General features: G+C 36.7%; 1 protein-coding gene across 2 annotated transcripts in view; it reads left to right on the top strand.

Annotated features, from left to right (window-relative positions):
• LOC143670728 (centromere protein I-like) overlaps positions 1–12,875 on the top strand; it is a 54,454-nt gene extending 41,579 nt beyond the window's left edge. Inside the window, exons 8-15 of one of the 2 annotated variants that reach the window (XM_077145663.1) lie at positions 5,053–5,142; positions 5,480–5,608; positions 5,839–6,006; positions 6,156–6,276; positions 7,399–7,490; positions 9,462–9,579; positions 9,666–9,730; positions 12,679–12,875. In XM_077145663.1, the coding sequence (XP_077001778.1) occupies positions 5,053–5,142; positions 5,480–5,608; positions 5,839–6,006; positions 6,156–6,276; positions 7,399–7,490; positions 9,462–9,579; positions 9,666–9,730; positions 12,679–12,777 (882 nt within the window). In that variant the 3' untranslated portion in view covers positions 12,778–12,875. Of the gene's footprint in view, positions 1–5,052; positions 5,143–5,479; positions 5,609–5,838; positions 6,007–6,155; positions 6,277–7,398; positions 7,491–9,461; positions 9,580–9,665; positions 11,635–12,678 lie in introns of those variants that run through there. The other variant, XM_077145662.1, reaches the window with a different exon arrangement.
• The last annotated feature ends 3,206 nt before the right edge of the window (positions 12,876–16,081 follow it).

The following is a 16,081-nucleotide window of genomic DNA, read 5'->3' as shown; positions in this document are numbered from 1 at the left end:
ATTGATTTGATTTTTGATGGGGTTTTCCATTGTCTGTTTGAACATTCTGAATTAATTATTTCAACTCCTGTATCTCATTTGAATTGTTAGTTTGTTCCTTTGACTGGGCCATTTCTTCAGTTTTCCTGTTAGGATTTGTTATGTTTTTAGTCCTCTAGGCATTGAATTTCCTTCATTAGTTTATTCTAGGGAATATTTTCACTTTTTTTACTTAGTATTTTCTTGCTGGATGAGTGTGTTCTTTGACATTCAGTTCAGCTTATTCTGGACTTATAGCTTAGGTTTTGTTTAATAGATCAGAAGTTTTCAATTCTTGTTTTCCTGTTTCTTGCCCTACTCCTATGGTGCCTTTTCTCCCCTCTTAGGAAGCTCTACTTAGGTATTATAGACCCCAGCCAGATTTTCCCAGACCAGCTGTTCTCTTCTCAGGGGGAAAGAGTCACCTGCATCAGTTTTCCCTGAGAGTGAGGTCCAGCAGGTTGAAAAACTTTCCTGTGGAATCTCTGGATGCTGTGTTTTCTCTGTCCTGCCCAGTATGTGGCCCTTTTCTGCCTTCGGGTCCTACCAGGATAAGGTGCTGTGGTTCCTTTAACTTCAGCAGACTCTCCCTGCTGGGGCCGTGGTTGAGATAAAGAAGAGGTTGTAGGCTGGCTTTAATCACTGCAGTTTTCCAGACCCTGGGGTCTGAATTCCTTGAGGAAAGTATTCCACCTGAGCCTGGCCCCACCCCTCTCATGCGGAAGGCATAGGATCCAGACAAACATTCAAACAAGCTCAGTTCTGCCTGTGCCTCGGGCAGTTGGAGCCTGAGAATCCTTGCAGCTGTATCCAAAGAGCAGTCAAGCAGTAGAAACACAGCCACAACAAAGAAAGAGAAATATCCTTTTCAGAGCAGACCCTCTCCCCACCCCCCCCACCCCCGTTTCTCCTCTGGTTTGCCACTCAAGAGCTGAAGTTGTTGTGTTGCTTTGTTTACCTTCAAGTCCTATGGGCCCCCTCCTTTCCTTCAGGGCCCAGACCCTTTCAAGTATTATGTGCTATCCAATCCAAAAAAACCCTGTTTCTTTTTTTCTTTTTCCGTCAGCTTTGCCCCCTCTGTGCCAGAGTAAAAACCAGCAACCTCTGCTTTTAGTGGAGATTCAGCTGAGCTGGGTGCCTTTTTTTAGCAGTCAGAATTTGTGAATTAATTCCATAATTGGAGCCTCTTTGTGCTCAGTCCCTGCTGCTGGTAATGTTCCATTCCTTTCCCCTCTGGGAAGAAGACTGTGGGGCTTGGTTGCTGGCCACTGCTGCTTGGGGAACTCACGGTTCTGGGTGGGCTTGCAGCTGGTCCAGAGTCGGGAACGCTGTGTGGTCACTGACGTGGCCCCAGCAGTTGTTCTGTACTGTTTCTGGCTATTTACTAGCTGCTCTGAAGGACGAACTAAATCCCATACCTTGCTAAGCCACCATTTTCTCAATTGGTCATGAAGTTTTTTTTCTAAGAGTTTTATAGCTTTGACTCTTAAATTTAGGTCTCTTATTTCTTGCATATTCTTGGTCTTTATATATGTGGAATCATATAGTTTTACTCTTTCGTTTCTGACCTCCTTGACAATGTTTTTTAATATTTATCCTTTTTGAATGTATCGATAGTAGTTTTTTATTGCTAAATAGTGTTTCATTTTGTACTATCATCTATATGTATATCTATAAAGCATCTATCTGGATTTGTATCTATCTGTAGCCAGAACTTTGTCTTGTTCTCTCATTGTTCTTATTTTATAGCTTCCTGTTTTATTCCATGGGTGCACTAACTTCCCTTAGCCTCTGAGGATATTAATGATAAGTTTTGGTCAGAATTAAATTTTATTTCCTGCTAATAGAAATTGTTGAAGAGATTTACAAGTTACAGCAGAACATTTCAATGGAATAAGAAAATTCTTGCCATAAATAAGTTATTTCTGACTTTTATTAAATGAAACAACAGTGTATGTTCAAGTTAAAAATGATTTAGTAAGTGATTGTCTAAAAATTTAAACCCGGATATTAAATGCATGGCTTCATTATTCATTTTCTATATAGTTCATTACTAAATTATTCTATTATCAGTTAGCAACTATTAATAAAGATGCATTCGTAATATTGTTTTGATTAGCTGTATTTTGATATAAGTTGAACAATATCAAACCAAGACAGCATAGCCATGCTCATATTTAATTGAGTATACATAATGGTAGCAGGCATAATCAGCTCATGTGAGCAGATATATTGGATGTGTGAATTTCTGATACCTGCAAAAGATGTATCTCATGTATACCTGTCCTTGTCCCTTAAATCCCAATCTGTGTAGGAAACAAAAACATAGAAGTTGCCTTTCTGGTGACAAGGATGGATGGCCAAAAGTAGAAAACACATATTGTCATCTCCCATACACTGGGCCCTGTGGAAAACAGTGTTTGGAACAGGAAGGAAGAGTTAGGTCTCTTCCTAAGGACTTGTGAGGATTGTTTCTGGGATTGTCTCCCCATCAGGCACAAGCCTCAGAGTATATACCATAGGCTATGGAAGCAGTGCCTAATAAAAAAAACTTTTGAAGATGGTTGCTAGGTTCATCTCTGTTTCCTCACAGTTCCTTTCTGTAGTTTCCTTTGTCTCTCTTTTCGTGATAGAGGCTTCTCTCAAATGCTTGGTAAACCTTCTTTGTCCACATTTAATAGTAACACACTAAGATGGTAATTCAAATCATGCATGTGTGAACAGGGCTTATTCATTGTAGGATCCTGATAGTTCTTTGGAGAGCCCCTAGATAACTGTGTTTCTTTCCCATGAGAAGAATTCCTGTCTAGCAGGTTTCCTGTCCAGAGTACTCTGGGACCTAAGCAGTGGAAAGTGGTGGGGAATTATCAGAATACCATCCTTCACCTGTACCTGGTCATGATACCCTCCCTCACCTCTGCCTGGTGTCTGATGATGAAGTCCAGCTTCATCTTCAGAGAGTTATACTCTGATGTTGTGCCCGTGTAGTGAAAGGATTTGGGGTTCTAATTGCTTAGATAGGCTTATACCCGATCTTCTCTTCTGCCCCTCCTGTACCCTTACTTTTTAGAGGTATCTGGTACCTCACATTCTTGAGCTTTTCTGGGAGTTGTCTAGCATGAATCTGCTTCTTTTGAGGCTTTTTCTGTTGCTGCCTTAATTTTCATTGTCTGTTCTGCCAAATTGTTTACTATTTGCTTATCTTCCTTCTGGGTTCCAAAATCTCATTGAGATCTCTCATTTGATGTTGTCTCCTCTCTTGTTCTCTTTGAACTCGTGCTTTATGCCTTCTAATTGTTCCTTTACTAGCTTTTTAGTGGAGCGTTGGGAGGACTCAAAGAGTTAAAAGATATGTGTTCAATATACCCTGTTTAAATGAAAGTCTCTGAAAATATGGAACTATTAAACTTCACCACCAGGAGAACCCCTGATACTGTGTCAAAGATTAGAGACACCCAGATCAATAGGCCAAACCCTTGATCTTGAGGCTTACTCTTGTGAAGCTTATGTGGATATGCCTAAGAGTTACTTCTGGAGGACCTCTTTTGTTTCTTAGATGTGACCTCACTCTAAGTCCAACTTGGCAAGTAAAATAATTGCCCTCCCCCTACATGGGACATGACATCCATGGGCAAAAGTCTCCCTGGCGGCATGGGAGATGATTCCCTGGTATGAGTCCGGCCCTGGCACCATGGGATCAACAATGCCATCCTGATCAAAACAGGGAAAAGAAGTGTAACAAATAAGGTATTAGTGGCTGAGAAAGTTCAGAGTCGAGAGGCTACTCTGGAGGTCACTCTTACACAAGCTTTAGTCAGACATTGCTACCTGTTATAACTTGCCAAACCCCAACCAAAACCATTCCAGTCAATCCTAAAGAACACCTAGGGCAATATATAAGATTCTATAAAGGTTCCATGCACTATGGTAACTTTTGAGAAATCTGCAACCTCCAGTTGGGTCCCTGGACCCCAGATTAGTCCTGAAACCTAGTGGGGCCAGCATCTACAGAACATCAACTAGTTTATCCCCCATCCCATATTATTGACAGCCCCTTCCAATATGAAAAAGTTAGAATGAGCATAGCCCAAATATCCCTAAAGAGTGGGACAGAAAGATCAATGGTGATGGTGGAGTTATACAGAGAGGGTAGGGTTTAACAAATGAATATGATTGCTGAATCATTATATTGATATTTCTTTCAGTCTCCAGTGTCTTAGAGCACCTAGAAGTTAAGACTTAAAATTGTGGAATTGTAACCTATACCAAGCTCTGAAATCTGTTCTACAACTAATTGTTGATCTGTGATAAAATAGGAATATTTAGTATTTCTAAGCCCTATTTGCTCCCTTGCTTATTTTGTAGTTTTAGAGTCAACAAAAGTTTAATATAATAAAAGTTTGATTCCTTCCTTGGAGTTCATTTTAGTGGTATGAGTTCTCTGAATAGCCAGATATAATAAATACAGGTATCAGGCAGCACTAACTTCTTTCATTGTGAAATTACTGTTTTTATTAAGACATTTCAGTTATTTATAAACGTACTTGACTACTACATACAATAGTGATATTTCCTTTGCTTTTTTTTCTTGCCTACCCATTTTGTCCTACCTTCTTGATATCTAAATTGAGGATGAGGAAAGTCTTTTTTTGTGTATGTTACCAGTGAGAGCAATGTTAGCAAGTATCACTTGCAAACTTAAGGCTTGGGCAGAAAAGAAGATAAAATAGAAAGAAAAGAAGAAAGAAATTACAAGAAACAAGTAAATTAGGAAAAAACAAAAGCTCATAAAAGAGAAGATCACAGATTGGAGAATGTTGGTTTATGATGACTGATTTAAATGTCATGTTATTCAGGCCTTGATTTACTATAGCAGTTTCCTGTAGCTACATTACATAATGAAATTAGGGTCTGAAAGTATGTTTAGTGTCAGTTTATTTTATCACAGTTTCTTTTTGCTTCTTGGTATTTTTCCTAAGAAAAATTGAAAGTTGAGTACAGAATTGAAAATTGAAAACTCTTATTTTATTTCAGGGAATGCAGCCTCATCTTCAGGCTTTGTTGTCACTGTTTAAGTTCTTTGTTCCTACTTTGATTTCTGTATCTTTGCCTTTAAGGAGGAAGGTAAGAAATTAAAGAGATAAGACATACTAAGATTGAAATATGTTATTTTTGATAACATTAATTTGCAGAATTGAACTGCAGAATGTTTACAGCATACTGTTTTAAGATCTAGTATTATAGCACTGTTTTTGAAAGTTTTTTAGGAATTGACACTTCATTTTTATTCTATTTGATGTGTTTAATATAGATTCCATATCAGAAAAAAACTTTAATTGGGTTTAGATGGGTGCAAAGCATTTCATAATTAATACACTTTTAATCAATGAAGAGTTTTAGACTTTATGTTGATCTAACGTATGGGTACCTCCTCTCATGTACCTTATATCCATATTTATAGATCTATTTTAAGAGTTCAGAGAATCCATGGAAGTCAGCTCTCATTGCTGTGAGGCAAAGAAACCAGAGATCTTCTCCAGCTCCTCCAAAGCTGATGTTAGGTTCAGCTAATGTTCGTTGTGTAAAAAGAGTAAGTATCTAAAACAATGACTTGTATGGTCTTCTTTTATTAAATCCAAATAGTAACCATTATATGTTGGGTGAAGTTAAAAACATTTAAATATATTTTAATCGTCCAAGATTCTCTACAGACTACATTCATATTCTGTTAATTGAGTCACCTTAATAACTTCTTTTACATCTATATTTTGTAGTCTTTTTAGTCCATTCATAGATTGGTTTATTGTTTTTCTTCTTTAGAAATGGAATTCTCACTCAATTATACCAGTACTAAACCCCAGTAGCCACAATAAAGAGTGTGGGAAAAAAGAGATGAGTCTTTCTGATTGCCTCAGCAGCGATGGATCATTTCCACTAGTAAAGCTTCATAGCTTTCCTCAACTTTTACAGAACATCCATTCCTTAGAGGTATGTAACTGGTTCATGTACTCATTTACATTTTCCATTTGGCCTTCATGGCTTTTACTTTTCTTATATGTTTCCTATGTGGTGATTTCCTTGTTGCTCTTACCCACTTTTCATATACTTATAGTTGACCAGTTTTTCTGTCTTTGCAGCTGCCTTCTCAGATGGGCTCAGTATTAAACAACTCTCTGCTACTTCACTATATTAACTGTGTCAGAGATGAATCAGTCTTACTGAGGCTCTATCATTGGTTGAGTCAAACATTACAAGAAGGTAAGAATTCTTAAAAGCATTGGACAAATGAGAAAAGACAAGGTAGTTTACAGATAGTCTAGTAGGATCCTTCATATCCTATAATTATTTCTTTAGTGATCCTATATTCAACATGAATGCTTCTTCTGTAATTTTAAGAAGCAGCAAGAAAGGAGGACGTATGTTGTTACAGAATAGTGCTGGTACCTAAACTCTCAATGGGTAGCTCTACTTTGATGACTATCACAGTCAAAACTTTCTTCATCTTTGTCCAGAAATTTGCGTTTAAGCACCCAGATTCCATCAAATTAATGTTTACTAAACTTGGAAGAGATTAATGTATAACCCAGAAAGTCAACTTACTGTCTTATAGAAGTAATTATTTCTGGTGGTCAAAATGATCATATCATGCAATGAAAGCATCCTCTCTCTGCTTTCAGTATATGTGGGAGCCAAATCAGTCATTAGAAAATTTTTTTAATTATAGAATTACAGGAAAGGGCACTGAGGAGTCTTTTATCTAGTCCATGTAAAGCCTGATTATCCCATTCCTCCTTGTGGGTGTCGTTCTCTAGGCATAGTATTTCTGTTGACCAGATTGAGCATTTCTTTCCTGGATAAACAACTCTTGACACTTTAAAGTGTTTAAAGTCAGTTTTATTGGCTTCTAAGCTAACTCTCCTTTCTACTCACAGTCTTCTCTGGTTAGGATATGATACAGTTTTTTAGGTTTCCACATACTAAATTTCAATATTTTCTTATCCTACAACCCTTAGATTATACCCAGCTCCCCTAATTGAAGTTTAGGGTCTTCTCAAACTTTTAATATTAATATGTGTGAACATATTCATAATGTCTTTGATTTCTATATTACATAAGGCTAATCACATTCAATGTGTGTGAATTTTACCATTTATTTTTTTCACTATAAGCTTTTATCTGTATTATCAAGTTTTTGAGGAGCATCTCACTGCCACCTCCACATACCTTTTACAATGTATAGTATGAGTTGTCTAACACATATGAGACTTTGGTTTCTTTATATTTGTCATTTACTTGTCCCTTTAGAGTACTGATAATTATGTTTTGTTTAGTTTTCATTGTTGTGCAGTCAGATGCTTATGTTTAATATTTATGCTCTAGAATGTATTTGGTACAAGGTGAATAATTGTGAATATGGGAAAGAATTTGTCAACTTCCTGAACACTATCATCAACGCAGAGTGCTTTTTACAGGTAAGATTATACTTACTTCCTATAAGATGCTACTACTCTTTACTAATGTTTATTTAGGTGTTCATTGAAAACCTTTTCTTTAGTGCTGTGACATCTTTTTTAAACGATCTTTGCTCAGTTTAAAAACTCATAAATGGAGCTGAGTTGTACTGCTCTTTATCTTTATACTGTTGAGTTTGAAGAATTTGTTTAATTACGTAAATAAGAGGGAAAGATCTAGAGAGTGAACTGAAGATATGCTTGAATGTATTCAATAATTGGATTAACCAATAAAATAAACCTCATTGAATTATCATTTGTGACTTATCGACAAACATGTTTTAAATGTCTAATATGTTTCAACCACTGTTTCACCCAAAGGCCTGGGTCACCCTGAGTTGTACTTTAAGTTTCAATTTAGGTATCAGCACCTTCGAGAAGCCTTCACTCATCACCCCAGTGTGGGTTAGGTTTTTGTCCTATCTGTCCATAGCTCTCTGTGCTTACTTCTGTTGTGGCATTTTCGCCATGTTTTCCCCACACATTATGAGCTCCTAGCAGGCTGGTGCTATGTCTAACTTTTCTTCCTCTTCATTTGTTTAGCTTGGCACCTGGTGCAAAAGAGATGCTCAATAAATGAATGCTGAATAAATCTTAAGGATTTGGTGTGAAAACACTGATTTGGAAGTGGAGTATTGGTGATGGTGGTGAGGATGAAGGGAAGAATCTAGGTTGACTTCTAGGTTCCTTGCTTAGGAAGATGATTGAGACATTCACTGAGAAGAATATAGGAGGAGCAAGGCTTGGAAGGAAAGATAAATTTGATTTAAAGTATGTTGATTTTGAGATCCCTATGTGTGTTAGTTAGATTCATTTGTCAACTTGGCCAGGTGAGCATACCAATTCTTGTTGCTGCGGATATAAGCCAATGGTACGTGAACCTCATCTGTTGCCAATTACATCTGTAGTCAGCTAGGAGGCGTGTCTGCTGCAATGAGTGACCTTTGACTTAATTGGCTGGTGCTTAGATGAGAGAGCACAATGTAGCACAGCCTAGCAGCTCGACATTCCTCATCTCAGCACTTGCAGCTTAGCCCAGGCCTTTGGAGATGCAGAAAGAAGTCACCGTTGGGAAAGTTGTTGGAACCCAGGGGCCTGGAAAGAAGACCAGCAGAGACCATCCTGTGCCTTCCACGTAAGAAAGAACCTCAGTGGAAAGTTAGCTGCCTTTCCTCTGAAGAACCAACAAAGTAAATCCCCTTTTATTAAAAGCCAATCCGTCTCTGGTGTGTTGCATTCTGGCAGCTAGCAAACTAGAACACTATGAAACAACTAAGAGGTAATATCTAGAAGGCAGTTAGATAAATAAGTCTTGGACTCAGAATGAGATTTGGGCTAGAGATAGAGATGTAGGACTCATCATGTGATGTTAGTAGTGGTTTTAGCTATGATACAGATGAGATTGTTTGGAAAATTCTTGACATGAAAAGAAAGTCTAGAATAGAGTTCTAGTGTGTACCACTACTTAAGACTCAGGATAACAAAAGGGAAAAAAGAAAACCCTGGATCCTTACTTTGGTGAAAACAGAAGAAACCTAGATTGGTCTACAGTCTTTGGATTATGGCCCTATTATATAACATTGCATACAATTTATTGCCTATTCACATTACTATATGTTCCCCAAAGTAATAAGTAATACCATTTCATTTATCTTTAAAAAGTATTTCATAATTTGTTTAACTTCTTACGTTTCCAATTTATGTTTTATGGTGCTTGAAAACTATATTGATAAAAATATTAATGTATCCAAATATTAATCATCTGATCCTTTTATGAGGAAGTCTGGCAGTTGACCCAAGGCTTTTAATATACAGATTATAAAAAATTAGTCTGAGTGAAACAACTATAGCACAAAACAAACCAGTTGTTTTAGAGAGTAATTATGAGTGAAAGTGTTCCATATAAAGTTTTACTATTGACTTGTGTTACAGGAGGGGTTTTATTCCTGTGAAGCATTCCTGTACAAAAGCCTTCCACTCTGGGATGGCTTCTGTTGTAGGTCACAGTTCCTTCAACTTGTGAGCTGGATTCCTTTAAGTAGCTTCTCTGGTATGTATCGTGAAAATTTGGAGCTGTTTAATCCAGTGTAATATTTATTTAAAAGATTTGAATAATCTTTTTTTTTTAATTCCTAGAGTTGAAACCACTTCTTTTTGACCATCTAGCCCAACTCTTTTTTACATCAACCATTTATTTCAAGGTAAAAAAACAAACAAAACATTGTCTTTCTTGGATTGAATAGGAAGTATTATTCTATTGCCAGTGGCGTGTGATTTTAAACCCATGTTGTTCTAGTCATCTTCTAACACGATTTTCTTAGAGCTGGTTGCATCATTCAGCTCTGATATTAGCTAGGGATTTTGTTCACTCATTTGTGACCAGCACCCCCAAAGTTATTGCATAGAAATTTCTCGGTATTTAAGATTTGGTTTCATACACTTTTTCTGGGCAGTTTCCACTTGTAGAGATGACAAAGTGAAAGAACAAGTGGCAGACACATATTAATGAAAACAAACTGGGGAATACTTAACCATACAAGTACACCTCGTTTTATTGTACTTTCATTTATTGAGCTTTGCAGGTAGTGCAAATTTTTCAAATTGAAGGTTTTGGCACCCCTACATGACAAGTTGATCAGCACCATTTCCCAGTGCATATGAAAGTTGTGTTGACACTATACTAAAATCTATTATGTGTGCAATAGTATTATGTCTAAAACAACAGTGTACATACCTTAATTTAAAAATGCTTTATTGCTAAAGAATGCTAACCATCATCTGAGCCTTAAGCAAATTTTAATATTTTGGCTGGTAAAGTGTCTTACCTCAACGTTATTGGCTGCTGACTAATCAAGGTGATGGTTCCTGAAAGCTGGTGTGGCTGTGGTAATTTCTTAAAATAAGACAACAATGAAGTCTGCTGCATCCATTTACTCTTCCTTTCATGAGACTTCTCGATAGCACTCAATGCTGTGCGATAGCATTTTATTCACAGAACTTCTTTCAAAATTGGAGTCAATCCTCTCAAACCTAACCTTTGCTTATTTTCTGATATTTTCTTTGTGGTTATTGTGAGGATTATGTTTAAGATACTAAATCTAGAACCATCTTGTTTGTTTTCATATCAAATTAATTTCAATAGCATGCATAAATTATATTCCTTTACCTTCCACCACTCCACCCTTATGGAGTTCTTGTCACAGATTACGTGTTACTATATTATGAATCCCAAATCATTGACTTATTATATTTTATACATTTGCCCTTTAGGTCCTGTAAGTAGTAAAAAGTGGAGTTATGAATGAAAAAATACACTAGTACTGGTATTCTCATTCATTGTCTTTATTGGAAGTCTTTATTGCTTCATATTCATTCAGTCAGTTGTCTAGTGTCCTCTCCTTTTAACCATTAGCATTTCTTGTAGAGCTTGTCTAATTGCGATGAAATACTGCAGCTTTTGTTTATCTGGGATTTCTTAATTCTTCCTTCATTTTTGAAAGACATTTTTACCAGAAACAGAATTCTTGATTGGCAATTTTTTCTGGTCAGTACTTTACATATGTCTTCCCACTACCTTCTTACCTCCATAGTTTCTGATGAGAAATCAGCATTTATTCTTTTGTTAGCTTCCCTGTATGTGGACTGTTTCTTCTCTTTTGTGGCTCCCAGAATTCTCTATTTTTGGCATTCAGCAATTTGATTATAACAGGGCCTGATGTGAGTCTATTTGGATATATCCTATTTGGAGCTTGTTGAGCATCTTGAATATGTATGTTTATGTCTCTCATTAAATTTGGGAAGTTTTCAGCCATTATTTCTTCAGATGTTCTTGTTGCCCCTTTCTCATTTTCTTCTTCTGGGACTCATAGTGTGTACAATGGTATGCATAATTGTATCCCACTAGTCTCTCAGGTGTTCACTTTTTTCATTCTTTCCTCCTTCTGCTCCTCAGACTGGATGATTTCAATTGTTTTATCTTCAAGTTCACAGATTCTTTCTTCTGCCAACTCCAATTTGCTTTATACCCATTGAGGGAATTTTTCATTAATGCTACTATGGTCTTCATTGCTGTTTTAGTTCCTTTTCATAATGTCCATCTCTATTGAGATTATCTTTACGTTTATCTTTTGTTTTCCTGAATTACTTTTTTTCCTTTGTCCATGTTTTCTTTAGTTTTTTGAGAATATTTAAGTCCATTTTTAAAAAGTCTTTATGTCCAAGTCTGATCCTCCTCATTAATGGTTTCTAATGCTTTAATTTTCTCTTTTGTCTGGGCCATAACTTCCTGTTTCATTGTATGTTTTGTAACCTTTTGTTGAAACCTCAATATTTTTATTATTTTTTATTGTGTCTAAGCTGGAATTGAGATGCTAAGTGTGCAAGTTTGAAGCCATTATGTACCCAGAAAAGCCATGTCCTTTAATCCTCATTCAGTAATGCTGGGTGGGATCTCTTTGTTTCCTAGACTTGATTTTATCATCATAAATGACCTGGGTAAATTTTTATCATGACTATACATTTGTATTTGAATGAGGCCCTGGGAAATCAATGCAAAACCTGAAGAAGGAGAGGCTAGAATTGTTTTTTTCCACAGTCACAGATGATGAGATAAATTTTATGACTGTGAAAAAGGGAAAATATAGGGGGGCCATGGTGGCTCAGCAGGCAGAGCTCTCACCTGCCATGCTGGAGACCTGGGTTTGATTCCCAGTGCTTGACCGTACAAAAAAAAAAAGAAAGAAATTGTAATTGTAGAACACAAGGAAAGAAGATGAGAAACTTAGATAGGGCAACTTCAAAGGATCTCTGAGAGGGCATGATGAGGGGTAAGCAGGCTGTATTTGATGATAAAAAATACATGTTATAGATGAATGCAATTGAGAGAAACAAGTCTTTTCCTAGGCTCATAAATTGGGGTCAATCCTGTAAAGGTTTCTTACAGAGAAAATGGCAAAATAAACTTGTACTTGCATTTGTTTGTCTCCTAGAGACTGATCATATTGGAGCAGCAGCTGTTGGGTTCTAAGTTAGATGAGGTCATCTCCATGGTTCCTTTTACCTCTAAACTATTGGTTTAGTCTATTTGTTCTAAACAGTATGTTATGTCTGAATGATTTTATGAGTGATTTTTTTTGTCTTGCCCCCTCAGTGTAGTGTTCTTCAGAGTCTGAAAGAACTACTGCAGAATTGGCTGTTGTGGCTCTCTATGGACATCCACATGAAACCTGTGATTTGCAGTCCTCTGTAAGTTATCTTATAACCCTCCACAAAAGATGATTTGTACAAAAATGCTTGTGTATGAGATTTAATACTGTGGCATGAGACATAATTGTTTCATATAAATGCTTAGTAGTACTTTTCTAAAAGTTTTTTTTTTTATTTTTGTTGTTACTTTTCACTCTTCCCCATAATCCTGTGAGGAAAGTTAAATATAAGTCAGAATGCAACTCCTTTCCCTCTTAGTGACTTGCAGGAGTTAATATAGCAAGAGTTGAGATTAGAACTTGCAACTTTGACTTCCAGTTTTGATGATGGCAAGATAAATCTCTAAGGTGATTCTGCTGTATAGTTTTGTTTTTTAATTTCCTCTGATGTATTTTGGTTATATGTGTTAATTTATTTTGACTTTGAATTTAAAAAAAGAGCCCTGAATTTCTATTGTGTTGATAATTGTTAAATGTGTGCTTTACCCTCAAAGTGAAAGTAAAAGACTGAATGTTAGAGCTGCATAAATTCGAATATTTTGACTCTATACCTAAAATGTTTGGCTTCTACTCTATTCTGTTGTCATGTTCAATACTTTTTGGCATTTAATTTTTTTAACTTTATATTATCAAAAATTTCTAACATAATCAAAAGTGGAAAGAATAAATAGTGTAATGTTACCACCATGTACCCGTCACTCAGCTTTAAGAGTTATCAACTCATGGCTAATCTTTTTTCATCTATAACACACTCCCATCTTCCTCCTCCTTCCTAATGGATTATTTTGAAGCAAAACCAAGGTATCATTTCAATTGTAAAAACTGATACCATTATGACACCTAAAATGACTCTTAATATCTTCAAATATTTAATCAGTGTTCAAATGCCCTATATTATAAGCCATATTCTTATTGTTTGTTATTTATAAGATAAGGATCCCTTAGCTTCTGTTACAAATAGTTTTTGGTTAGCTTGGGTATACTGTTAGCCCAGACCTGTTTTCCATATTTTCTCATCCCTTTGTTCATCTCTTACCTTTGTAGAAAAATGGAAAATCGAGCCTTCTTGAGGTCAACCTGGAAACTTTTCCATATATGTCTGTATTAACTAGGATTCTTTAGAAAAACAAAATGAGCAGGAGATATCTGTAAATATAAAATTTATAAAAGTGTCTCACACAATTGTGGGGATGTAAGTGTCCAAGATCTGTAGGGTTGCAAACTGGCCTCTCCAATGAAGGTCCTCAATGAACTCTCAGGAGAGGCTGTCTGGTTGAAGCAGAAAGATTGTCTCGTTCCAGTGATTAGATTAAGCATCACTCATTGAAGAAGGAATTCCCCTTGGCTGATTGCAATGCAGCCAATGTGGTCATGATTTAAGTCCATGAAATGTCGTCCCCGCAACAGACAGACCAGTGCTTGCCCGACCAGATAGCTGGGCACCACCACCTGGCCAGGTTGACACATGAACCTGATTATCACAAAGTGAGGTCCTGGACCAGCAGCATCAGTATCACCTGGGAACTTGTTAGAAATGCAAATTCTTGGGCTGTAGCTCACATCTATTGAATTAAAATCTGGAGGTGGGACCCAGTAAACTGTGTTCTAACAAATGCGTCAGGTAATTCGGATATAAGCAAAAGTTTGAGAACTACTGTTGTCTAGAAATTCCATTTAAATCTTAACCACTCAGTAAATTTTATTAAGAATAGTATGTTTGCAATCTGCAATCTTTGGCCAACTTGCAATTTAAGTCTTAGGCACCCCAGAAATAGATCACTTAAAATTTCTTTATTTTCTTTCCAAAAATTTTAGGAACCTACTTTTATTAGTGTCTTAAGTGTGTGTGTGTTTGGGGGGGGGGAGTGGACATTTAAAAAGGAACTCTACTTTTTTTTTTATAATTTTTTATTAATTAAAAAAAATTACAAGAAAGGAACGTAAACATCCTTAATATATGCTCATTCCATTCTACATATATAATCAGTAATTCACAATATCATCACATAGTTGCGTATTCATCATCGTGATCATTTCTTGGAACATTTGCATCAATTTAGAAAAAGAAATAAAAAGATAACAGAGAAATAAAGTAAAAACAGAAAAATAAAAAAAGAATTTTACATACCATACCCCTTACACGTCCCTTTCATTGGTCACTAGCATTTCAAACTGAATTTATTTTAACATTTGTTCCCCCTATTATTTATTTTCATTCCATATGTTCCACTCATATGTTGACAAGGTAGATAAAAGGAGCATCAGACACAAGGAATTCACAAGGAATGATATATTGTGAAAGCTATATCATTATACAATCATCATCAAGAAACATGGCTACTGGAACACAGCTCTACGTTTTCAGGCAGTTCCCTCTAGCCTTTCCATTACATCTTGGATAACAAGGTGATATCTACTTAATGCGTAAGAATAACCTCCAGGATAACCTCTCAACTCTGTTTGGAATCTCTTAGCCATTGACACTTTGTCTCATTCCACTCTTCTCCCTTTTGGTCAAGAAGGTTTTCTCAATCTATTGATGCTGGGTCTCAGTTCATTAAGAAATTTTTCTCAATCCCTTGATGCTGAGTCTCAGCATTCTGTATAGGATTTCTGTCCCACATTGCCAGGAAGGTCCACACCCCTGGGAGTCATGTCCCACATAGACAGGGGGAGGGTGGTGAGTTGGCTTGTTGTGTTGGCTGGAGAGAGAGGCCACATCTGAGCAAGAAAAGAGGTTCTCTTGGGGGTGACTCTTAGGCCTAATTTTAAGTAGGCTTGACCTGTCCTTTGTGGGGTTAAGTTTCATGTGAACAAACCCCAAGGTTGGGGGCTTAGCCTATAGTTTTGGTCGTCCGCACTGCTTGTGAGAATATCAAGAATTCAACTTGGGGACAGGCTGCCGTGGCTCAGCAGGCAGAGCTCTCGCCTGCCATACTGGAGGTCTGAAGTTCGATTCCTGGTGCCTCCTGCCCATATGCAAGTAAAAAAAAAAATTCAACTTGGAGAGGTTGAATTTTCCTCTGTTCTCACCATTCCCCAAAGGGGACTTTGCAAATTCTTTTCCACTCACTGATCAAATCACTCTGGGATTCACCGGGGCTTCACTCTGGACAAACCAATAAAATCTAATGTCCTACCCAAGGTTCCATGTGTTTACATTGTTCAACCAACTATCTACATAAGTTATATTGGGAGATGCACTAATCAAAATATAAATTTTGTACCAAATAAACATTTTTTGATTTAGTCTCACACATAAGTTGAAATTTTAAAATATTAATTACCATCTATTTTCAGCACCCTGCAGTAATGACATTCCTTTGTTCTTCCTCATGTAAAAACTTT

The sequence above is a fragment of the Tamandua tetradactyla genome, chromosome X, assembly GCF_023851605.1.
Source record: "Tamandua tetradactyla isolate mTamTet1 chromosome X, mTamTet1.pri, whole genome shotgun sequence".
Lineage (NCBI taxonomy): Eukaryota > Metazoa > Chordata > Mammalia > Pilosa > Myrmecophagidae > Tamandua > Tamandua tetradactyla.
Note: the sequence above shows the minus strand (reverse complement) of the source record. Positions and strands in the feature narration are given on the sequence as shown.